The sequence below is a fragment of the Battus philenor genome, unplaced genomic scaffold (genome assembly GCF_028537555.1).
Source record: "Battus philenor isolate CCGP_79_NKW_IND1 unplaced genomic scaffold, ilBatPhil1.0.hap1 SCAF_20, whole genome shotgun sequence".
Lineage (NCBI taxonomy): Eukaryota > Metazoa > Arthropoda > Insecta > Lepidoptera > Papilionidae > Battus > Battus philenor.
In genome coordinates this window covers 7,836,664-7,861,764 of record NW_027181683.1, presented here as the reverse complement: position 1 = coordinate 7,861,764, position 25,101 = coordinate 7,836,664, and the positions used below count along the sequence as shown (strand labels likewise).

The following is a 25,101-nucleotide window of genomic DNA, read 5'->3' as shown; positions in this document are numbered from 1 at the left end:
GTATACATATATTCATATATATGAAGTACTTTCTTCACATTAATCAGAAGCCTGCAAAATCTGTTTTATCTAGTCAACGTCTTAATTTCTTAACGCCAAGATTATACAATAAAATAATTGAGGATCCTAAGCTATATTACCTTATTTCACGTCAAATCTGTGTACAATATGTGACTAAAGAAACTTTCACACGAAGGTATTTCATATATTAGTTATAAAATTAGGTAGTGGGACTCACACCACACACATCTATATTTTTCCACAAAGTTTTTTTTTCTAATTTCTTTGTGGAAACTTAAAAGTCAAACTTAAATTTTCTAAATTCAAAACTTTATTCTTTAAATTACAAAATTAGAACAACTTCCCTCTTACTAATAACATACGTAATGGTAACTAGCGTACAATTATTACCAAGTGTAATAACATATGTATTATATGTTTAAATTCAAAAAACTCTAGCCTAGAGAGACTGAAGTTAAAAAACAATCAAAACGTCTTTATTTAAGCATTATTTAACAACAAGTTTGAACGACGATTCTAAGCAGTAAGCTACCATCATCTAGGAATGTTAATCTGCTGAGAATAGCTGGCCTTAAACTTACTAGAGGCTGTTTTTAAACGAAATTTAACAAACCAAGTTTCTCACTTTACAATATTGAATGCTATAATAAGAATTATTTAACAATGTACCTTTAATTTTAGATGTAAAACTAAGAAAATTAAAGTCTAAAATTTGCTGTGGAACCTTTAACATACGTATGCGTACACTTACACTCGTGAAGATTTGTTTACATGAAGACGAAATTTAGGCGGTCAGCGTGCTTCGTGAAGCTGGCCACTGCAGCCATAATCCTTGTGTGAAATCATTCTTATGCATTCTAATTCTATCACCGATTTGTTTTCGGACACCGTCAGTGATGTGGAATACTCTGAATAAATGTAAATATACATCATCTTAATCACTATTGACAATCATCGTTCTCGTTATGAAATAGGAACGAATACACGCTTCGGTGTAAGTTACTTCGACGACGTGCTCGGCTGATAGCTCACCTCCACTTCATGATCTCACATGCTGGTGACCTTCCCCACAAAGAAGGAACAAATACTTACTTAGGTGGTGATTCAATTTCACCCACTAATCGCATGTGCGAATTTATTTCTTGATATTTTCTTCATATTTTTATTTCTTGTATTTAAATTTTACTGTATAAATATGGTATTAAATGTGTATTAAGAAGCACCCGTCAGAATAACAACTTATTTAAACGTTTCTCGAGGAATCTCTGCAATAAATAGCCTTTTTTGTATAATAAACATAGGATTAATTTCGTCCGCTCTGCTTAATCATAAACTACCGTAAAAATAAATGCTATGAACTTACTAAAAAAAACGAGTTCAGCCTTATTACCGTTTGTTAATTTTCTTACTTTTTTAATTACTAAGAAAGCCGTATTTAGTCTACAAGTGTTGTAATGGGAGATTCACTGGATCTTTTTATCTAAAGTTATACCTAAGAAAATTAATGAGTCAGACAGTTCTTACACTTTTCATTAAGTGTTGCATAATTTTGACCTTGTACTTTAGGAAATATAAGCTTAATGCTCTGCTGCATAGTTTTCCTACCACATAGACTAATTAAATTCGAACCAATGAAAAAGACTTGACAGAATATTGTTTCTTCGCCATTATTAGTCCTGTTTATAGATGTAAAAAAGCCGATTTAAAACGTTTAAAACCAAAAGTGGCGGTTTAAAACCCCAAATAAATCTTTTTAAACGGTTTAAAACTCGCCTACTAAAATATAAGAACGGTGTTTTTACACATCATTATCGACAATACTTGGTCTTGTGTTAGTTACCTATGCAGTTTATACCTATGTAGGTAAGTATATTACATATAACGTACTATAATTATAAAGAAACAATATTACATACAATAGAATAAAATATGTGACAATATATGACAATAAAGTCCCTTTACTCTGATGCATGATGCATGATGCATTTGCAGGCCAGTTACAGTCTCTAGAAAGTCATGAAAAGAAATAAAGTGTTGCCATATTTAATTTTAGGACAGAAATATCAGTTTTACAAAGATAGTGGCGCCTCATAAATTTTCATGAGTTTCTTGACTGTATGATCATCATGTTGTCGAGTGGACTGTGTAAGATTAGCCAGTTTTTTTATTACTTTCAAGAAAAAGTCGGGTACCTAATAATCTAATTTTATAACAGCTCATTACATTTTAGTTATTTAGTAATGTTTGGCATATTTGGTACGAGTACCTTTATATTGAATCCAAATTTGTATATTTTTTTACAATACTGGCAACACTGACAAGTCCGCACGCAACACGCTATGTATGTGTGTGTGTGGTGTGGTGTAGGCGAGCTGGCAACGTTGCATCTTGACGTCTCTCCGCGTGAGAAGTGCAAGTGTGTGAGTTTGGTTTTAAACCGAATGAAACTGATTAATAAATCTTTTCAAAATTACCAATATAGTTAACTAGGTAATAGTTTTTCAACTTAGCTAGGTAATGTCTACGCTTGGAATAGATAATGTGTTTATATTTAAGAAAAACATAGTTGTCAACACTAAACGTTTAAAATCGATAAAAATGGGTTTTTTTCGGTTTTAAACGGTTTTTTTCGTTTTAAACCGATTGGTTTAATTCGTTTTAAACCGGCCTTACATCTATAGTCCTGTTATACTCAGCATTAAATAAGTAATATAATGGCAAATAGTTTAATGTTAACGTCACTATAAATTATAATTAAAAGGGGGCCAAGAATAGATTTTTGTGGAACACCCATCTTTATACAAGAACGCAATTTGGCAATCGTTCACAAATCATAAGTAATGTGTTCTTGTGGAACTGTTCGCGTTGTCTTGTTTATATTTACTTAACAAATGTCAAAATAAGGTATCATAAATAAGAACTTGCCGCCATTAACTAAACTTGTATGTAAATCTTCACTTGAAGTAATAAATTGGGGGGGAATAAATACCTTTATTCCCCCTAGTACTTTGAAGCGTTATTGATTTGCAGGCTATAGCGTAACATTTTACCACTTTTTTAAAGTTTTAAAGTTTATTTTTATTTAAAAATTGGGTATTTTCTTTAATTTTCATTTAAAAAAAGTGTCCATTAATGACAGCGCTGATAAATTTTGATTACATTGTCGTTTAACGAGAAGTAGGCGAATATTTAATAATCACAAGATAAAATTTTAAAACATAAAGTATATTTTTTAAAACACTATATTTTAATACATGTAAGGACCCCCACACCCGCATCCGCATCTTCCCGCTATAGAGACCACTCCACCAGCTGGAACCTCGCCAGTGAACTGCACGGCACCAATAATCGGAACCTGACCGGCTACAACGGTGGTACCCGCGACGGGCATCTCGCCAGCAACACCGACATCTCCAACGCCTGCGCCGCCGTATGCAGGACCGGCGGCATATGCTGCAGGGGGAGCGAATGGAGCTGGACCACCAAGACCATAACCATATCCTAGACCAGGAACAGCCGGACCGAATCCAGGTCCGTAGGCGACGTCTGCGGCCAGAGCAGGTCCGCAACCAAGTTCATACTCAGCAACCGCTGGAGCACATCCTAAGCCAAGTCCGGCGCCCACAAACTGGCTGTAAGTGTTCTGAAAAATTACAATCTTTATTGTTTATACACACTAACAAAAGTTAACGATTTACGAATTCGATTGATAAAACCTCAATAAATATGTCTCAAAGAACTTAAAATTACCTGAATAAAGCAAACTTGAGCGCAAAGAACTAAAAAGGCGAAACTAGACATATTTAAATTTTTTAACAAGCAAAGTCGAAGTCGGAATATTAATTATGTTAATTTGATGAAGTATTTATAGTTAAAAAGTTTTCTCAATACCATTTTGTCAATACCTGTATATGTAACGTATATCTGCCGTAACTAAGGCTATTTTTTGTTTACATAATTACCGATAGCGGTTATTAAGTAAAAATTGTCATATTTTTATAGATAATTTTTTGTTACCGGTATGCCAATATAAGGGTAATGTAGTGAGTAAGTGAGTGATGCTGTTTTTTTGCTAAGATATCGATCTTAAGATATCACAAAGCAAACACTCTCCCTATATGCCGACGAACACATCCTATGTATTAGAGGGACCAGAAAGTAAAGTCGCTTTTTTAAGTTAAATTCACACGACTACATTTTTAACAAGTATTTTTTACTAATCAACAATATAGTCTCCTTCGTTAACAACCTTTTGCCATCTAGTATATAAATTTTCAATGCCGAAGCGGTAAAAATCAATCGGTTTTTCTGTAAAATTTGTCGACAGAAACAACATTACTTTCCGGTCCCCCTAATTGATATCCTTCGACTATCCGAAGAATAATTGTTCCCGTATTTGTTTGGTGAGAGTATTTGCGACTCTTGCGACAAATATTTATAATATGATTGGATAATCATAGATTTGATATTCCTAAAATGTGGTAGAAAAAAATAGGACAAAGTCTTCTAGTAATATTAACTAAATTTAAAAAAAATATTCGTAATTGTATATAATGGAAATTTTCATTGCAAATTTTAATATTATTACAGCACATCGTATCGTCGAAGTGATATGAAAAAAAATATTAATAAAGAATTTTATTCAATTTAAAAAATGTTGTAATGCTCTGTTTTATAATTCCTATTTATCACGATGATCGAAATAAATTGAAATAAACTTTCTTAATAAATGTTAATGACGTAAATTTTCACTGGTATATAATATGCTACGTTCATGTCGATGGTACCATAATCCAAACAGATACAGGTATAATCATTAAAAATGTCGGCTAAATCCATTCTTCTGTTTTGCGCTCACGCACTATTTGTCCAGGTAAAGGCAAAAATCTTCTTCGGAGTTTATTATTGTGTTTATTTCATAGTTTTAATTTTTTCTCTTGTTTTCAGGCGATCACTGGCGCATGCTGGGGCAATGGATTTAACTCCTGGCCCGCCGCCAGGTGGAGTGGTGAAGGTTTAGGTTGTGCTGCTCCTGCTTTAGCTGTTGAAGCTCCTTTGATAGAGGCGGCTCCTTGTGCAGCCGGTGCACCCTTCGTCGGCGCCGGCAGACCAGCTATCGGTCCCGTGGGTGTCGCTGCGTCTAGCGGCGGTGGGTTCGCCGTTTCCAGCGCGTCACCCATTCCCCCTGCTGGACTAGCTGTTGCTTCTGAAAACGCCATCGAAGGTATCTTGGCGGTTGGAGGAGAGCTGCCATTCTTGGGTACTGTGGGTCTGGAGGGTGCGCTGCCGACCGCCGGCGCAGGTGCCGTGGCTTACGGCTGCGGTAGTGGCGCTGTTGGTATAGTATCCGAGGACGTCGCTCCAGCCAGTATGCCGCTGCTTGCAGCCGGCTTTGGTTACGGCCCCGCTCGGGCTGGCGGTCTCGGCTGGGCCGGTCGCGGCATGGGACCTAGTTGCGGCTGTGGTTTCTTCTAAGTTATTCATATTTACTATTGTGTTAAAAATTGTACATGAACTCACAATGAATAAAAAAAGTTGAGAAAAATTGCGTTTCTAGTAATTTGAACTGATCTCCCATTCGGGTATGAACTAAAGTACTAATAAGCGACATAGCTCAGATTGGCAAGGTGAAGTGGCAATGTACAAGTGGTCGCTGGAGGCTTTGAGGTGAAATCGACTGGCAAGTGCAGCGTAATAGTTCCACCCAGGAGGTGAACAGATGCTCTTGCTAAGTTCAGCGCTGGATGCGGTCCACTTCCTTTTTAATTTGATTTAAGAAAATGTTACCAAGACAGATACATCAAGTTGTACATCTGTACAGATACATCAAGTTTCCACGACCAGAATTAATGATATCCTCGTATTAATGGCTCTTTCCATCACTCTTACTGAATTTTTGACTTTACATACTCGGAATATTTTTATATATTCTCTCTAAGAACTACAAAAATCTGAAAGTTTATACAAAGACCCTTCACTTCTGCGTAACAGTATATGAGATATTAAACAAAAAAGGTGGGAGCTTATACATTTAAAATAATTTATTTTAATTTCAGTATGAACGTTGGATCTACTACCATCAGTTTGGCAATTTAAATTGTATAATTATGATAAAACTAAAATGCATTAACAATCTTTAAGACACAATTAAAAAAAAAATTCTTCGGACACTAGATGTAACAAACCAAAATTTAAAAAAATTTAATTACTGTGATCTTTAGTGTTTACATATATAACAGTATTGAATTACCTTCTTAGAATCAAATCGGTAAGATATTCTTCAATGCCCATGTGGTTCATTTTACAGGAAACGAAAACTTACCATGTCATCTCTAAATACAATAGTACCGAGAGGTAACCACCGTGTTTCAAGCAGACGAAACAAAGCTAAAACTTCTATTTAAAAATTTAATAGTAGGTCTGGTACCTTACCAGAGTTTTTAGCAATGAAAATAACCTTAAAACTATCATTAAAATTATATTATTTCTTGGGAAATTATTGTTATTATTGCGGGCTGCGCAAAACTGGTCTTCGTGGCTATCGAGGGGGGGGGGGGGCTGTACCTTGTAGTAATGTCTATTGGATCATTGATGATACTGATTACCTTTATATAAACTCATGTGTCAGTTTTTTTTTGTGCGAGTAATTGGTGTTTTACCCGTTTGCAACGAAGGCGATGGTGTCTCAGCTGATGTAGGTGCGAGTTAGGATTCTTGAACTGTCTACTATACCATAAAGTAACATTTCACGTAAAAGCACATAAATATAATTTTATTACTGTATTTCAACTTTATGCTAAAGTAATTAAAATATTCTAAAAGTTTAATGTACAACTACAAAACATTTTTCGTCTTTCATTTTATAAAAGCAGAAAAAACGATACGAAAATTATTAATAATTTCAAAGGCGCTTAAAAGATAACTCAAATTGAATTCTTTAATAATTTTTAATCGAATTTTTAAAAAAAATGTTAATGGTGTGAATAATCTAAACAAAATGAGCAGTGTAGTACTGAGACTCGCTTTTGTAGGTTGTGGGCCCATTTTCCGGGAAACAATCTTATTTAATTATTTATATATTACAATTCTTTGTGGATAAATTTTATATGATTAGTACTGCTCACAAAAAAGTTTCCAGAGAGTAGGGAGTAGCGTCCTCTGCGTACAATAATGCCACACTGCCTTTGCCAACCCGCCTGCCAAACGTCGTAATTATGGTATATGGTTGATATCTTTCGAGCAGGCCTATACGTTTCAGTGGACGCCTATGGGCAGAAACGACGACGTTCATATGAATAATTGTTAATAAATGCCATGACTTTCTGAATCACGGATGAGAAGAAATACATTAAAAATAATATTCGATTTAGTAAGAGCGTTAGTTATCAATGTTTATCATATTATAAAATAAATTTATTATTATAAAATATAAACCTAAGCTGTACATTAGAGGAAATGATTTTTATTTAGTTTCATACATCAAAATAAGTACTATCATAAAGGCGTTAAATGTATTAATTTATTACAAATAACAAATTTGTTTATTTGTTAAGGATAAAGTTCTTAAAAAGAAAACAATGTTGTTCAAGCAATGTAGGTAGGAATAGGGAGCATACACTACATAATTAAAAATTATAATATTTTACTTAAACCAACACTAAAAATTTGTTGTAACTAAAATCAATGATGACTTATTTATGTTAATATTAAAACAACGCTTTTTGAGGCAATAGATTATCATTTATTGTCTTAAAAATAATTAATTAAAATATGACTAACAATTATTAATACATGTAAGGACCGTTGCAACCACAGCCGCATCTTCCGGAGATTGTTACAACACCACCAGCAGGGATATCACCCGCAAACTGCACGCTGCCAAGTATTGGCACTTGACCAGCAACAACCGTTGTACCAGCCACCGGCATCTCTCCCCCAACAGAAACATCACCAACACCCGCTCCACCATAACCTGGACCAGCGGGATAAGGAGCTGGACCGGCGCCATAACCAACTGGACCTCCAAAACCGTAACCGTAACCAAAGCCTGGTGCTAAACCAGGACCATAAGGTGCTTCAATCCCAAGGCCAGGTCCAAAACCAGGTCCATATTCAATAGTCGCGGCTGGTGCATTTATGAGACTAGGTTCTAAGCACTGTCCAAATACATTCTGAAAATAATAACACCTTTATATTAAAATCAAAACTCTATAATCTTACGCAGCAATATTAACAGCAGTGATCCCTGAAATTAAAGGTTATTTCTAACTTTAATACCCTTTAATTTATTACCATAAATACCCACTTCATCGTACGGACGGCAGTAAACTCTTCCCGCAAATACTAAATGTTACGAACTAAGGTCTCTCTTTACATAAACACAAGTATAATCACAATATCACTACTCCTTCATGCATATGCATGAAGAAAACTTGAGCAAATGATAACTTGTATAAGTAAATTCTGTTCTGCAATTATAAATTACCATTGCTGGCTAGTAAGTTGAAGTTGCAAATCAAACATATAGTGCAGAAAAGACACTGGAGTCTTAAAATTCTAGAGAGAAGACCACGGAACAGTAAGTGCAGCGTAGGAGGTCCACCCACCGGTAGAACAGACGTCCTTGTTGAAGTTATCGGAAGACGCTGGATGCAGATCGCCACTCTTTCCTATTGAAAATCTATGAAAGAGGTCCATGTCCAGCTGTAGACATCATACGACTGAAGTAAAAATTATTTCCTTCTAAAAACAAATTTTATACCAAAGTCCATGCGAATTTTATAATTGATCTTTAATTTAAAATTTTGATATTACCTGTAGTAAACACCCTTGGGTGAATAGTAAACCGATCAAAAGAGGAGACATAATTGCTAGTTGCTTGATATGTTACTTTAATATAATGACTGAAGGCTTTAACACCTTTATATATTATTGTACAAAACTATAATTACATTATATTATCTATTGCGTGTTGGCAATACTACGAAGAGTGGTAAAAACAGTGTAACTATTGAATTAACGTAATTAAACAAGTAATAGAACATTTAATCTATTTGTTGCAGGGAAAAACTGCCTACATCTTAAAACCGAAAAAATATTTTTTTACTTTTAGCCCATGTCAATATGCATTTCAAGGGCATTATTACAACGCTTAATTTATTATTGACGAAATTCCTGACATTCGACTATTGTAAATATTTTTTTGGAGAAAGACTTAATCAAAACTAATATACAAAAATAATTAAGGTAATTACACTATAAAAGCGTAATATAATAAAGATCAATAGTAAAGAAATGACAATAATCATTTAACTTAGTTATATTCTGCTCAACGCTCCATGAAATTAATAACTTTAGGTACATTGCGGGCTGTATGCGGTTTCACAACAACATACTCGTATTTAAATGTTTCTAAATTTTTATGTAATTATTTTAAAAATTATATTACACAATAACTTGCACAAAGAATATAGAAGTAAGAAGAATTTTTAATGAATAAAATTATATAAGTACTAGATTAAAAATACGTGAGTATATGATCATAAAAAATCCGTTGTGGATTCTTCATGGAGCAGGCTTGGACAAAGATGTCGCCAAGGCCTTGCTGTGGAGGTTAGAGGAATGCGCGAACCTCTTTCGACGTCCAGATTTCGGGATGCAGATATGGAACTCAGATAAAATGAATAACACCTAACCTAACACTTATTTTTGGATAAACCGATCTAAAGTCTACTAAATGATAAGGGTCTTAATGAATTTTTCATTTTTCATTCTCGACATATTGTCCTCGGGCCCGATTTCTTAATGAGTTGTACTATACGAGCTTTTCAAATTTAAAAATAAACAAAAAACTACATTATTCACTCGACATCTTATAACTTAACAAAAGATATATGAAAGTATTATTAGTTCAGCAATGAACTCCAAATCTTAACGCAATAATACTTAGAAATTTTGTTTGCACAGAAATAAGCATTACAATTGCAAGTTGCAAAATTCACGAGTTCACAAATAAACGTAATAATAAAAGTTATCTTGGACGGACAAATACAGCGCTTCCAATCTTTTATGAAATTCTTCATGGAAATTATCATTAAATTTCTTACAGTTTGTTACTAAACTATTTATCGGACACGTATCATTGGAACCTCGTAACGATTAGTGTATTTTCGTAAATTTATATTTATATTATAGTTGATAATATTACGATTTACCTATATAAAGTGATCATAAAATTCAAATAATCATTATAACTCCGGTGTTTATTAAAACTATACCAAAATGTCTAATAAAATTGTTCTTCTCATCTGCGTACAAACTGCTCTCTTTCAGGTGAGACAAAACAAACGATATCCGTAAACTTGGCAGCAATATCTCAACAAAAATGCAAATTTAAATAATTTATGAACTTAACTCATGTGCTATTATTTTTTCAGATGATTATAGGGCAGTGTGGTGGAAGTCCCTTCAATAACATGTTTGCACCTGGCCTGGCACAAGAGGGCATGGGTTGGGGAGGGCCTGGCTTTGGCTTCGGCAGTCCTTTCGGCGCACCTGCAGCACCTGGTCCTATGATCGCTCCTGAATGGACACCGTTATCTCATGCCACACTTCCTTCATCAAACGGAGGAGGTTTTATAGTATCAAGCTCCTCACCTATTCCACCGATGGGTGTTTCGGTCATTTCGGACAATGAGTACACAGGTCCATTAGCAGTGGGTGGTCAACTACCTTTCCTAGGTACCGTGGAAATGGAGGGTGCTCTGCCGACTACAGGTTCTGGTGTCATTTCTTACGGATGTGGTAATGGTAATGTTGGTATGATCTCCGAAGATGTTCTACCGACAGCTGAGATGGGTTATGCTAACGGCTTACCTTCTGGATTTGGTTATGGTCCCGGCTTCTTCGGACCTAACTACGGCGCACCACCGACTGGGTTCAGCTTGAACAATTTTAATAGATGCGATACGGTGTAAATTATTCTAATTGTTGTATAGTAATAAATAATAAATATATTGTTAAACGTGTCTTCTGTCTTTTTTTGTAAAATTATTGCATCATTCTATCATTACTCTGTAATTTTTCGAGGTTCTGGGAAAAAATAGCCTTTACCGTTTATTTTCAACAAAAATATTTTATTGGCTATTATAATTATTTCTTCAGCTCTTATTATACTATTTTTAGTCAATTGTGCTTTGTAGTTGCTATTGGCCACCAAATACAGGCCATTTGAAATGAGAGAACAAGTAGCCAGAAAAAAAATGTTTTTATTGACAGTAATAAAATTATGAAAACAATCAAAAACCTCATTTCAACTGTAGGAAGGTTAGTGTTAGACATGTGCACCCCAAAGATTTCTTATTAGACCGGTTGGAAGCGGCCAGCATTTAGCGTTTCTAACCCGCTGTTTCTTCAACTTGACAATGTTAATTTGTTTTATCTACCAATGTTATTTTTTTTTATCTACGGTTCTCCTTATTACTGATTCGACATGGTAGAGAAATCTTGAACGTAGCCCTTCTCATAGCTCTTTGAGCGACCATTAACTTGGCAATGAGGCCTGTTTTGAAAGACCACGTTTACAAATTTCTGAGTATGAATAGGGTATAAGACAGGCTATGCTGTAAGAAAACGTAGCTTAGAAACTTCCAGAAATAAACGGGAATTATCTACATCAAGTAACTGTTTAACCTTCTCAAACTTCCAGATTAAGTACGATAATAATAAGAAACTTTTTTAAAAAACTAGTAAAGTTGTTTGTTTAATAAAAAAAATCTTCCAATTATAAAACTTGTAACATCTGTTTGCAATGACATAAACCGACTCAAAAAGAACAATTACACAAGGCATTGGCGACAGAAGTGGTTCATGATAGAAAGAAAAAAAAAAGTTAATAAAATGCAGTATTATTTACCTTAAATATTCAACTAAAATATACCTAACGATATGTGCTGCCGATGCCTTATCAAAAATTCTACATGATTCTGGCCGTATAAACGTATGAATAAAAATACCATTTGTTTCTTATTTTAGTTGAAGACTGATATGTAAAATCATCACGATAATTCGAATTTATTATTTATTATGTTTGTATAAACAGTATATATATATATATATATATATATATATATATATATATATATATATATATATATATATATATATATATATATATATATATATAAATACATAATTATAGTAAATAGTACCCATAGTAGGTTTATATAAGGTGTTTTATATGACCTATGTGACTATTTTCCTTCTGAATTTTATTTTATTTTTTGTTTTATGATTTTACTTGTTTCACCTACTTTTACTAATTTATCTGTGCGCCGCCTAACTATCAACTGGTAGAAAATGCTTTCGGCGTAAGTTCTCCATTATACATAAAATGTAAAAGTATTTTAAGTAAATAAATGCTATACACAAATAAAACGTAGATGTAATCTTACATTTAATTATTTCTCTCTCTCTCTCTCTTTCTACATTAAGTCATAGCGGACTGAACGTCGTACATGCATTCTCTATCAGTCAACCCAAGATCGTGCAGAGATAACAAATAAATGTGTAAATGTCATATAATGGATATTTAATTACACAACATAATATGCTTTGTATACAATATATATACATTATTTAAATTATCCAATTACTAATAAATAAACGCATACTTATATAGGGTGTAAATATGTACAAATTGTATAAAGATTGGTATATATTTACTGCTAGCTTAAGGATTATTCGGCGCTCCACACTTCACTATAGAATACTTAAATGCTTGTTAAGAAAAAAGTTGAATTCCGAAAAATCTTAACAACATTTTGCAGACTTTAATCATTACATTACATAACGCCAACTATGTCAGTGTTTTGATACTAACTTTCAATATTAAGCCACTAACAAAGACGCCATGGTTATATATCTTTATATGGCATAGAAAATACTTTAATTCACATTTAAAAATCAATCATATCACCTATTATTGGGAAATTTGTACAATGAATGCTTTCTCAAAGCTTAAGGACAATGTTAATAAATTATTATAATTATTACAATTTAATATACAAAACAACTAAACAACATAGTATGAAACTTAATAAGAACTCTATTCTTAAAACAAATAAACTAAAACCATCATCATAATCACCAACATTTCAACTGTAAAAAGTCCATAGCTGGACATAGGCCTCACCATAAATTTCCAACAGGACCGGTAGGAAGCAAATTGTATCTAAAGTCTCCTGAAGACCCAAACAAGCGAAAATAATAACAAAAAACTGAAAAATAAAGAATTTAAAAAGTTTACTAAACAAAAATTTGTATATATATTTATTATGATTTGAATGATTTTAAGTTATAGTAATAAAAAAGTAATAAAAATTGATCTACAACTGTTTTAAGGGTATTATTATAAATAGGTCCAAAAAAAATCCGTCGGAGCTTAATTAAAAGTTATTTAAAACCCTCATAGCTTGAACTAGTACTAAAATGCTTAATCTGATTCAAGTTTATTTAAAATTTATGATTCTTGGTGGATAAGAATATGATAAAATTATTGATCTTGAAAAATTATAATTAATCAGCAAATAATTATGACTAACAATCAAATGTCACGATTTCATTACTTTAAATTGAGACACAATTATCGATAAAGATTTCTACATACATGATTACTTGAAAATTTTCTTGTAATAACTTATCTTATATCTTATTACGGCACGATCTCCATATAAATATCTGAGCGTACGCTCAAACATCATTCAGTATCTGATACCTCCTGACAAAACCACTTTTGTTTCAAACATGTCTTTAGCAATTGTTACAATATGTGTGTCTCTTTTCTTAGAGGTAAGTGCGCTACAGAACCTACCTTATATATTGTCAGATTAAGGGGAGCTACTGGTTGATTCAATATAAATTACCATTTTAATTACTATATTTGGATATTGATTTAATCATGATCATAAAATAAACTTTTATCTATCCTCTTACAGTACAGCGTTGGACAATTTATGGGATCTCCTTTTAATAATGGCATGTTTGGAAATGGACTCGGTACGCCACTGCCTGTAACAGGAAATCCTTTAGCTGCAAATAGCATTGCGGCTGCTAATAATCTAGCGTCAGCTAATAATATAGCAGCTAGTAACATAGCAGCAGCTAACAATATAGCGGCAGCAAATAACGTAGCGGCAGCTAATAACATCGCAACTGCTAACAATGTAGCATCTGCTGCAAATACCTTGGCTGTTACTGAAGCTTTAACAACGAGTACATTTAATCCATTGGGATATGAACCCAAATTATCTGGTCTGCAAATCGGAGATATTGCGGCATCTAATAGCAGAGCTTTCCAAGTCACCAGTTCATCACCAGTTGCCCCTCACGGCCTATCTGTTTTATCAGAGAATTTGCTAGTTGAAGGTCCGCTTGCTGTAACAGGTCAACTTCCATTCTTAGGCAGCGTTTCCCTTGAAGGTCCTTTGGCAGCTACTGGACAAGGTGCCGTTTCATATGGCTGCGGCAATGGGAATATTGGTATGATTAATGAAAATTCAGGTCCTGCAGGTCCTATGCCCGGAATGCCTTACGGGGCATTACCCATGGGCCCAGGATTTGGACCGACTGGATTTGGTTTTAATAACTTTGGCGCAAACATTCCTAGTGAGTTAGGAAGCGGTATTCCAACTGCTGTGTAATTATATTAATTTATTTTAAAAAGCAAGTCCAGTTGGCTAACATAATTTGTAATTGATATTTAAAATTTGTTGAGAATTTAATTTAATTATTTCTGAATGATGTATTTTTAAATTATAATAAATTAATAACTTTAATAATAACCAACATTTCATTTTTATTCAACCTTTCTTCAACTGTCGACTGTAAAAACAGGTAAAATGGTTTTAATCATTTATACAATTTAAAGAAAATACATTTACTTCAAAATAAACTGTCGGATACAACAAAGACTTGACTGAAAATTACTATCTACACGACAATAAAGTGTTTTTGAATTTTTTAAAACATTTTATATGATTTGCCGTAAAACTAATGAAAGTGGTAGAAATCATCAGTTTGAACCCAAAATACCGAAGTAAAATAAAAACATTTCAAATAAAGTACCGTTGAAAACGCTTCTTACTACATTTTAATTTATTAATTAGTAGATATAATTAGAATTAAAATATCTATGTGAAATATATTAAAAGTAATATATAGTATAACATAGTATATAAAATATTATTTTATGATCTAACTTAAATAAACATAATTAATGAAATAAAAAAACCGTGAAAAAAATGGAGGAAGTCATGCATCAACAACTTAACCCAGACTGCAATGCATTAAATTACATTAACACTTAATCAAAAAGATCCATAAATTCCGATTTTTTGTTTCCCCGTCCAAAAATAACCCTTGTTCCGAAATGACTATATTTCGAGTCCACCATCATTAAATTTCAAAAAAGCCTATTGCCAACTATGTTATTTTAAATCAATCAGCGAATATGAAATAAATGTAGCCAAAAAATCTTTAATGTAGGCAAAGACTTAGTGTCTCTGGATTAATCACAAAACAGTTTAGCTAAAGTAAAGAAAATACATATATGTTAAATGATAACCTAAAACTCATACTCATAGCGCCCATAAATATACAGCATCTGCACATTTTAAAATAATAATAACATAATTACATGTAACGATAATTAGCCACCAAAAATATTTCTGGTCTTTGTATTTATTTAAAAATTTCTGGGCATCTGAAAAATCAAATTTCATTCCTACCAATCGATAACTTTAATACAAGGCTTATTATAGACACAATCGTATGAAGAAAAAGCGATTTATTCGTCACAAGCACGATATATAGATTGACTAGATAAAGCATGAAGTAAAATGAACGGAAACAGAACAAAGATATTTTTTAAGATAAACCGATTAAATCATCTCAACAATATTATCCGTGTCTATCTATGAATTTAGATACGATATAAACGACCACATGAATGATTTGGAATAACGAGGCCTAAAAGCCAAGATAAAAGCAAACATTTGACCTGAATACATGCAAACCAACAACACAAGTTGACCGATTTCTGAATAAATGTCGAAAATATTATTTTTTAATTTTAATAAATACTCATATCTTCTTACCGTTCTTGGCTAAAATGGCTATCTACGTATACGATATCGCCGTCCTTTGCATTTGATAATGCATTAATCGACTAAATTTTTCTCTATACTTTTGTTTCCACTTGACCTTCCTGCTTATGTTATCACACAAAAGACTCCATTTTTTAACACCATTTTCATAAATCTGTTTGTGAGATAGAAACAAAAGACAAATTTATAACATAACATTTAATAAAGAATTCATCCACTGGTCACAAAAATTAATTTATTATAGCTCCATTCAATCCACAGGAACAGCTCCCAGAAACTGCAATAACCCCACCGGCTGGAATCTCGCCACCGAAACGTACGCTGCCCGAAACTGGAACCTGGCCAACTACGACTGTGCTTCCAGCAACGGGCATTTCCCCGGCTACAGCAACGTCAGCAGTTCCAACTCCTCCATATGTTCCCATCGAGTTATAAGAGCCAGGAAACCTGGTATCGCCCCAGCCACCGAAGCCAGCCGAATTATAGCCTTCACCTAATCCATAACCTGGTGCAATTGGTAACGGTGTTGTAGCACATTGACTATGCGTAGCCTGTTGAAGAAAAATATTTTAATAATATTACATACTTGATAAAAATTTCACAAGTTTATTATTTAGCATTTTTTGAAACTCCTGGCATTTTAAGGTTTTAGAGTGGAGACCAGGGACAAGGAAGCGCAGCGTAGCATACACCACCCACGAGGTAGACAGAGGAACTTGTTAAGATCAACGGAAAACGCTGGAGTTTCCTTCCTGCCGGCCCTACTGTAAATCTATGGACGTAGACTGTGTCAAGTGGAGTAGCAACAATGTTGATTAAGGTGATGAAATCCTACATAATTTTAAGAATTATTTTAAAATTATTACACTTCGTTGATAGAAGCCCGAATACACGGCTATATATTATAATTAATGACATATTTACCCAATCTTATCATTACGAAATCGGAACTAATAAACAATTAGAAAAAATTAATAAAACCTAAGTGAAAATTCTGCATTCTCAATGCAAAATGTACAATAACTTTTATAGCACATCTGCAATAAAAATCTACTTTGAATTATTAAAATAATTCAATCGCAATGAAAAACAGCAACACTTAAAATAATTACCTGGATTAAACAAATACACGAAAAGACAAAACTAATTAAACGTAACATTTTTAGACTCAAATAATACTTTCACGTACATAATAATTATAATAAACGTCCTTTATATAAACAATGATGTCGTTATAAATTTTGCAAGACAAACTTGTTTGTAAGTGTTCTACGTAAATGAATTTCGTTTGTTGATTATGTGTAAAATATAGATAATGGTCAGAAGTAATATTATTAATTATATGCAATCGCAATAGTTAAGAAATTATTGCTCATTTTGAACTCGTTTACTTACATAAAAAGGAATACAAGTGATATATAAACTTTTACTAGAAACGTTATTGTCACTGTAGCGTTTATTCTAAAACAAAAATATGTTCACTGGAACTACCATTATTTGCTTTACAACTCTTTTATTAAAGGTACATGTTTTAAAAGTGAAATATCGATAAAATTAACTTAGTTTTATTTATAAAGAAATATCAAATATTTTTTAATTTTCTTTAAAAATAATTTTTATATTTTATTAACATTTTCATGTCACTATCTTTTGCAGACAATTAATGGCCAGTCCATAGGAAATCCATTTAATGTTGTCGGCGCAAATGGGCTAGTTCCAGAAAATCTTGTTTTAGGGAGTCCAGGCCTGCCCCTAGCGGCGCCTTTTGCGGGATTGCCCTGTGCACCAATTATAGCGGAAACCCCTTTTACTTACGGGCCTACTATTTCAGAAAATTTCCCTATCAGCAGTACTTCACGAATTCCCCCGGGAACTTTGTCTGTGTTTTCTGACAACTTGATTATAGAAGGTCCAATAGTTGTCTCTGGACAGTTACCATTCTTAGCCAGTGTGGCAGTACAAGGAGAATTGCCGGCTATTGGACGTGGTGCAGTGTCATACGGATGTGGTAACGGTGAAATTGGTATTACAAATGAAGGAATTATTCCACCCGCTATGCCTTATGGCTATGGCAATGGTTATGGATACCCTGCGGAAATGGGATTTGGGCCAGCATTAGCTGCACCAAATTATAGAGGTTGCATAGCATAAGTGCACCAAAATTTACATTTAAGACTTAAGTTTATTAATATATGTTTTATGTTTAAAAGTTCATGTATTTTTTATGTCATTTAGTTGTAATATTTCACACCACTTGTTGAAGTAACTTTACGAAAGGTATTTTTAATAACTACCTATCCCACATCCGTATTGCGTGGCTCGCGCTATCTTTTGTGGATATAATGTCATAAAATTAAGTTTTAGTCTTTTTTAACATGTCAAAAAATATTCTAGCCTAGTTTTGAATCTGTAAGAGATGTAATTTAAAAAAATCTATTTTAAAAGAAGGCTTCTTCAGACCTCCTTGTGGGTGGGCTTCATAAAAACGAAATTAAAAAATAATGCTACGAAAATTCAATTCTATTGACCTTATAGTTCCAAAGGTATAGCGTGGAGTCAATACATGTTAAATATATTTTATATACATATATTGTACACAGACTGCTATACTTAATGTATTACTAATTTAAACAATCCGCAAAAAATTGAATTGGTATAAAAATATATTTTATAATATTTACATGACCTAAAGTAGATAAAAAAGACATAAAAAAATTCTTGTGGAAAAATATAATAAAAAATTTGATGACACAGCTTTCAGCACAAATTTTAACAAAATAATGACACATTGAGGTTAATCATCTTAAATTACGTAACATTTATGAATCATTGACAAAAAAATGTTAATTCAGAAAATTTGCCCAAACGCTGACGAATATAAAATGAACAGTAACACATAATTACAACAATTGCTTAGTTTTATTGTTTTGACGTTTACAAATAGTATTTGGAATGAAAAAAAAAACAGTTTATTTTTTCCGGATAAACTGGTTGGTTTTTGGCAAAGTTTCGACAACTAAAAATCCCTAATTCGTTTTAAAGAAACGGAATTATTATAAATTTTTTAATAAAAAATCGCACAACACTATAGCACGACAATTTATAAAATTCAAGATGCATATTAAAAGCAAATTTACAAGAATGACTATTTTTTTGTATTTTTAAATAGATAATAATAATTTAGTACCTATTAATTATTCAATATTAATTAATCAATAAATAAATAAATGTATGAGAACAATCCTTGGCAAAGACGTTGCTTGATTATTTTATTTTCATTTAGGCTATTTGTGACAGAAAGTGTATATACTTAAATCTGTATAGTTAAACTATTTGAAAAGATGTGTTGTGGATTTTCTTCCTGCTTCTTCTCCACAGCCATAACACTGCGAAGCAGAGCCAAAAATAAAATAGAGATAAAAAAAGGTTGACGATTAATAGGAGTCCTCTTAAAAGTTCCAATGTTGAATAAATGAATATTATATTTATCTTTATCCTTTGATTTATAAATCTTATTACTTGCAAATTATTGATCAGCACACAGCGAATCACAGCTCACATATCGATTTTGGTATGTTTATAATATGCTATAGTATTTTCAATGCCAAACAAAGCTAGCTGCATCAAAATTAGTCATTCCTTCTTATTCTATAGAATCATTAATTAAAAATAATTTAATATTACCTAAAACATTTAACCTAATAAAAAATTGTCCTTTAACGATGCCAATATGGTACTCGCACAGACATAGCTATTTTTTAAATAGCTTATTCTAATAAATATAAATTTCCTTAGCATAATACTGTAATCAAAAACTAAAATAAATTTGTTTATAAAATGTCAATTGTTTATTTATTCTTCCAAATCAATTTCATACACTTCAAAGTAATCCCCGTCTGATAAAACGCGTTTTTGCCAACCCTTTTTCTCCATTTTCATTCAATTCCTCGAAACAGTCTGAATAGTCTTCGATTCCATTTTTATCTCCACAATCGTGTCAAAATGGCGTCCCCCGTATTAGACTTTTAAATTCGCTGTATAGCCAGAAGTCGCACGGAGCCAAATCAGGTGAATACTGTAGTTACGGAACGATATGAGTCTAGTTTTTGAAGCTCTTTTTTTTCAAAAAATGCACGATTTTGACACTAAACGAGTCTCGACGCTTTAAACAGAAATCATGCTTTAAAATGGTTGAGTCACCTGGAAAAAAAAATTCCTACCTTCCCCGAAATGCCCGAAAGTTTTAAATGACTATTTCACATTTCATTATCTTTTTATCCTGTCTCAATCTGGGCCTAATAAGCATGCTCACAATCACTCAACGAGCCACGGAGATCGAAACTGTAATGAGAAATATTATAGACGAAAGAAATTAATCCACATAGCGAAGCCGATTGGCAAGTTGTGTAGCATTGGGCAGGCATAGCTTAGCGCGCATAGGGCTTTAAGGTTCTAGAGTGGAGATACGAACCGGCAAACGTGGGATTTGGACGTCCTCACATAAGGTCAGACGACCTTGTTCAGGTCGTCAGAAAACGTTCGATTCAGGACATTTTCCAACGGTTCTATTCTAAATCTCTGTGGTAGGTCTATCCTACAGTTAAAATTATGATGGTAATGTGGTGGCCTCTTTCTGTTGTCGATACTAATCTTCTAAAGACTAAAAACTACATACTTAATTATAAAAGGCTATATGTTTAAAGAACTAAAATAATAACTAAAATAACAAAAATAATCCTTTTTCACAATATACTTATGATAATACGACTACTAGGGATATTATAATTATAAAAAAAAAAACATTTAATTGAATTTAGGAATACAAAATATAAGAGATCTTGCTAAGCGTAAGAAATTATCCGTGAAAGATCGTAACATAATTAAAGGTAACAAGCAATTAAAGGCAACGCCTTAAGTCTTGGTCTTTTTACGCTATTTTGCAGAGTTACATACAAAAGATCGTCTGTAGACTGTAAAATGTTATTTATTGCTCTTTAAAACCCACAAAACGTCTTTGTGAGCAAACATTTTTATATTGACAAATTATTTCTTTATACAATTACCACAAATTAAAAAGTAAGTGTTTGGTAAATTCGTTTATTAGTCATTCAACTCCAATGTACTTATACCCTGGTCTAAAAACATAGTTTGAAATAAATAAAAAAAATATTCAAAAAAGTGTTCACGTCTTCGATTTTGTAAGAACTCGTGCAAGAAATAGTAGAAATATAGGTTTTTGTAATAATGATAAGAAGCATCGCGACGGTGAAATATGTATAAAAGTAGATTTCTTTCATTACAATCAAGAATACAAAAAATATTTTACAATCAATGGAAACATGGGAATGAAATGTGACTTAACATTCTTTGAAATTCAGTATAAAAACATTTACATAAATTCAAGGCTCCATTCCATCATTAACTTTGTAGCAAACAAATAAAAAAATGTCGGCAAATTTCATCACATTCTGTTTATCTGCTTTTTTATTTTATGTAAGTATCAAATTTACATCATTTTAAGCTCATAATAGTAAATAATTAAGTATTTAATTAAGCATAAATTATCGCGCGAGCGAGATTGAAAAAAAAATCAACTATTCCAATAACACTAATTAATTTCACCATTGTTTGTTTAGATGATAAAGATGGCTAAAAAAATTTTCAGAATCGAAATGAAAATTATAGATTTAAGAATTATAGAGTTAAGTGACGTAACACAATTCAAATATTTAAAAATAAATATTGCATATAATACAAATGAAAAAAAATTCTACAGATTTAAGTCTTTAAAGATATATCTACTAATTAACAAAATGTATAATTTACAGATTTTTAACGGACATTGTGTTTGGGCAGTGCATAATGCAGGCATCGTTGGCGGGATACCATGTGATTGTGCATTAGCACACAATAGTATTGCTCATGCAGCACCAATAGCACCAAATGCACTGCCTGGATTCCCTCCTTCCCATGGAGGTGGATTTGCTGTCACCAGTGCATCACCGATTGCCCCTAATGGCGTCACTATTGTTTCTGACAACCTTATAGTGGAAGGAGCTCTAACAGTTTGTGGACAATTACCTGTTCTGGGGACGGCAGCATTGGAAGGACCATTGCCAGCAGCCGGACAAGGTGCTGTGGAATATGGATGTGGAGACGGTGAAGTCGGCATTGTCAGTGAAACTGTATCACCTGACGCTCCATACATTTACATGACGACGCCGGTCGTGGATTATTCTCAAATTGGTTTAACCCCTGTATCATGTAGCTATCTTTATTAGGTTTTTATTGTTGATAATAAATATTTCATGTTATTAAAATAATATTCTTTTAATTCGTGTACACACAATGAAAATGTAGGCATTAAAACTAAATCTATGGAATGATTTCATAGTAATGAATTATCGCAAATGTCCTTAAAATTTAACAAAGTTTTGTAACAAAAACGTAAGCTTTGTAATAACATTATAGTAACATATACGACCAATAAAATTTATTTCCTACATACTCGTATAGTTCAATGTTGCAAAAGACAAAGATAAGACACGAATTAATTGTACCACTATCACAACGTAATTAATTAGTTGTTCTAAAGGTTTACATTAAGTGTATTTTAACGTAAAATTTTGCACGTTAGTCTTATATTTATGTCAAAATAATTCATGTGCCATCTGCACCATGATGTAAAACGATAGACACTTACAGCATGGCATGGGCTCCCAAAAACGGCCACGATCTTGCTCTGCCCGCGTCCAGAGACTTACTTAAAGAACCTACGTTATCGGTCACCACTCAAAAACTTTTTGGTCCCAACGGCTCGCAGTTGCAGAAGCGATGTGCCCTGCCCACTGCTACTTCAGAAGAACGAGTCTTCGAGCCACGAGGGTGGTCTTGTTTCCTCTGTGGGTCTCCACATATCTGAATTGATCTCGCAGTGAAGCTCCGACTATAGCTCTTTACATTGCTTTCTGGGTAACCTAAGGCGTTCTCGGGGACTTGTCCATCGTATACCACCACATCACAGATCCATGAATCATCACTAAAAATTCATATATTTGATCGCATTTAAGCAAAATTTTTAAAACTAATTTAAATACATAATTACAACAATTTTTATCTCTTTCCACTTTTTTATAGCCAATCCGTTTACAAACGATGCAATAATTAAATGGCTTAATAAAAAGACAAGTCAGGTATCATTTATGTAGAGAAAAAAACTAGATATTTTTGTATTTATTATTAGATTAATAAATACTATTATTTTTATCAAACGTTTTTTATCCAATAAGCAAATACACATGGAAGTAATATTTTAATGTAAAGAATCTTGCATAATACTGCATATGGATTAGTATTTTTTCTAGACCTGACTTACATTTCTGTTCAAGTGGCATTTGCAGATTAGGCGGATTCGAGGAGGCAGCGCGCAGAGATCGCTTAAACTTCTTCGGGCGGCTAAAACATCTTTTAAGGAAACAAAACCTCTGCACAGCTCTTTGAGATTTCGGCTCGGACCGCTATACAGCTTTACCGATTCAAGAGACCATCGAGCTCTCAGATTGCTTGCGCGGACGCTCCATTGCACTCAACTAGGCTTAAAGGTGCCTATTACATTCTTGCCCATTTTTTTTCTTTAAAAGGTTGAACCAGAATAAATACAAGTTTTTGACATGTATGATTAAAATAATAAAAAAGCAGATCTTTTTTCTTTACCCAAAAAATAAATAAAAGTGTAAAGTCTGTTTTTAAAACAAAATTAAATAAACGAATAATATTAACCTCTATGTATACTATTTATTTATCTAAAGATCTTCAATTAAAACTAAACTTCTAACAAATTAAATCACTACATTTTGAACAAGCCCATATTGGAAATAACAAATACGTGTATTATTACTATAAGGCGTGCGACTGTTGTTCTATGGAATATGACAACTATCACAGATACCTCGGGCTTATTTATAGAGAGCTAACTAAATTGGACTTAACATTTCTACCATACCTGTAATAAATTAACACCCAGTTTCCGAAAGCGTAATCAGAAATCGTATAATGTTATGTTACAAATTATCAACTGTCAAACTCTTTTGTGCAGAAGCTTCAGGGACTAGCGCTAGGACACTAGCGTAAAAACTTTGATTTTGTGAAGAAAATATACGTGAACTTAAAAATTAAAAAATAATTCCATGTTTTATTTTAAATTGGTGAAGATGATGATACAAATAGGTTCCGTGTGTAAACTTATGGTAAAGTAAAGAGAATTTTAATTTTTAAATGCAAAACGAATACAAATTTTTTTTACAGTAATTATTTGAATAATCACAAACATGAACACAATTACAACGAATTGTTTGCTTCATTTTAATACTAAAAAAGGGTTATGAAAATAAAAAAGGTATTCTGTAGTTATTAACTATTACATATCTGTTTATTTCTGTACTCGTTTATGACAAAATTACAATTCTTACAAGCATCGATGTCATAAGTGATTATGTTATTGATTGATAATGTTTATAGAAAATATATTACTAAACTTGACTGTATGATTTCGTTTCTGTAACTTTGATAACACGTAAAAGATATAAAAATAAAGCTGTCGTGTTATTGAGTATCAGTTTGGTTTCAGACTTCGAAAATGGTGCTCCTTGTCGCTATAATATGCCTCATTGCATATTCTATCAATGTAAGTTGAAATGAATGGTTTTAATACGGTCACTGGAAAAAATATGGTATTATATTTAAAACTTAGGCACAAGTGCTTTTTCCAAAAAATGTTATTATTTTAAAATCCTACCTTACTATTCAAAACGTGATTTAAATAAAGTGATTAAGAGAAAACAGACACCATCATTTATTAAAATTGTTTCAATTTCATTCTTTGGTTTCGTTCGTGCATAAAAATATGAGAAATCCTTGC

General features: G+C 32.7%; 5 protein-coding genes across 5 annotated transcripts; 3 read left to right on the top strand and 2 right to left on the bottom strand.

The window, feature by feature from the left end:
• Nucleotides 1-3,268: 3,268 nt before the first annotated feature.
• Nucleotides 3,269-3,822, bottom strand: LOC137922782 (chorion class CA protein ERA.1-like). The gene is made up of 2 exons (XM_068765848.1): nucleotides 3,772-3,822; nucleotides 3,269-3,664 (listed from the first exon to the last, which is right to left on the bottom strand). Exons 1-2 carry the CDS (start codon nucleotides 3,820-3,822, stop codon nucleotides 3,269-3,271), a joined length of 447 nt encoding a protein of 148 aa, XP_068621949.1.
• Nucleotides 3,823-4,843: 1,021 nt separating this feature from the next.
• On the top strand, nucleotides 4,844-5,496 carry LOC137922974 (chorion class B protein PC10-like). Its single transcript, XM_068766090.1, has 2 exons — nucleotides 4,844-4,894; nucleotides 4,969-5,496. The coding sequence occupies exons 1-2, from the start codon at nucleotides 4,844-4,846 to the stop codon at nucleotides 5,494-5,496; spliced, it is 579 nt and encodes a 192-aa protein (XP_068622191.1).
• Nucleotides 5,497-7,805: 2,309 nt separating this feature from the next.
• On the bottom strand, nucleotides 7,806-8,886 carry LOC137922973 (chorion class CA protein ERA.1-like). Its single transcript, XM_068766089.1, has 2 exons — nucleotides 8,836-8,886; nucleotides 7,806-8,192 (listed from the first exon to the last, which is right to left on the bottom strand). The coding sequence occupies exons 1-2, from the start codon at nucleotides 8,884-8,886 to the stop codon at nucleotides 7,806-7,808; spliced, it is 438 nt and encodes a 145-aa protein (XP_068622190.1).
• Nucleotides 8,887-10,302: 1,416 nt separating this feature from the next.
• LOC137922972 (chorion class B protein PC10-like) lies at nucleotides 10,303-10,997 on the top strand. The gene is made up of 2 exons (XM_068766088.1): nucleotides 10,303-10,353; nucleotides 10,458-10,997. The coding sequence occupies exons 1-2, from the start codon at nucleotides 10,303-10,305 to the stop codon at nucleotides 10,995-10,997; spliced, it is 591 nt and encodes a 196-aa protein (XP_068622189.1).
• Nucleotides 10,998-13,796: 2,799 nt separating this feature from the next.
• LOC137922971 (uncharacterized) lies at nucleotides 13,797-14,817 on the top strand. Its single transcript, XM_068766087.1, has 2 exons — nucleotides 13,797-13,869; nucleotides 14,016-14,817. Exons 1-2 carry the CDS (start codon nucleotides 13,825-13,827, stop codon nucleotides 14,718-14,720), a joined length of 750 nt encoding a protein of 249 aa, XP_068622188.1. The 5' UTR covers nucleotides 13,797-13,824; the 3' UTR covers nucleotides 14,721-14,817.
• The last annotated feature ends 10,284 nt before the right edge of the window (nucleotides 14,818-25,101 follow it).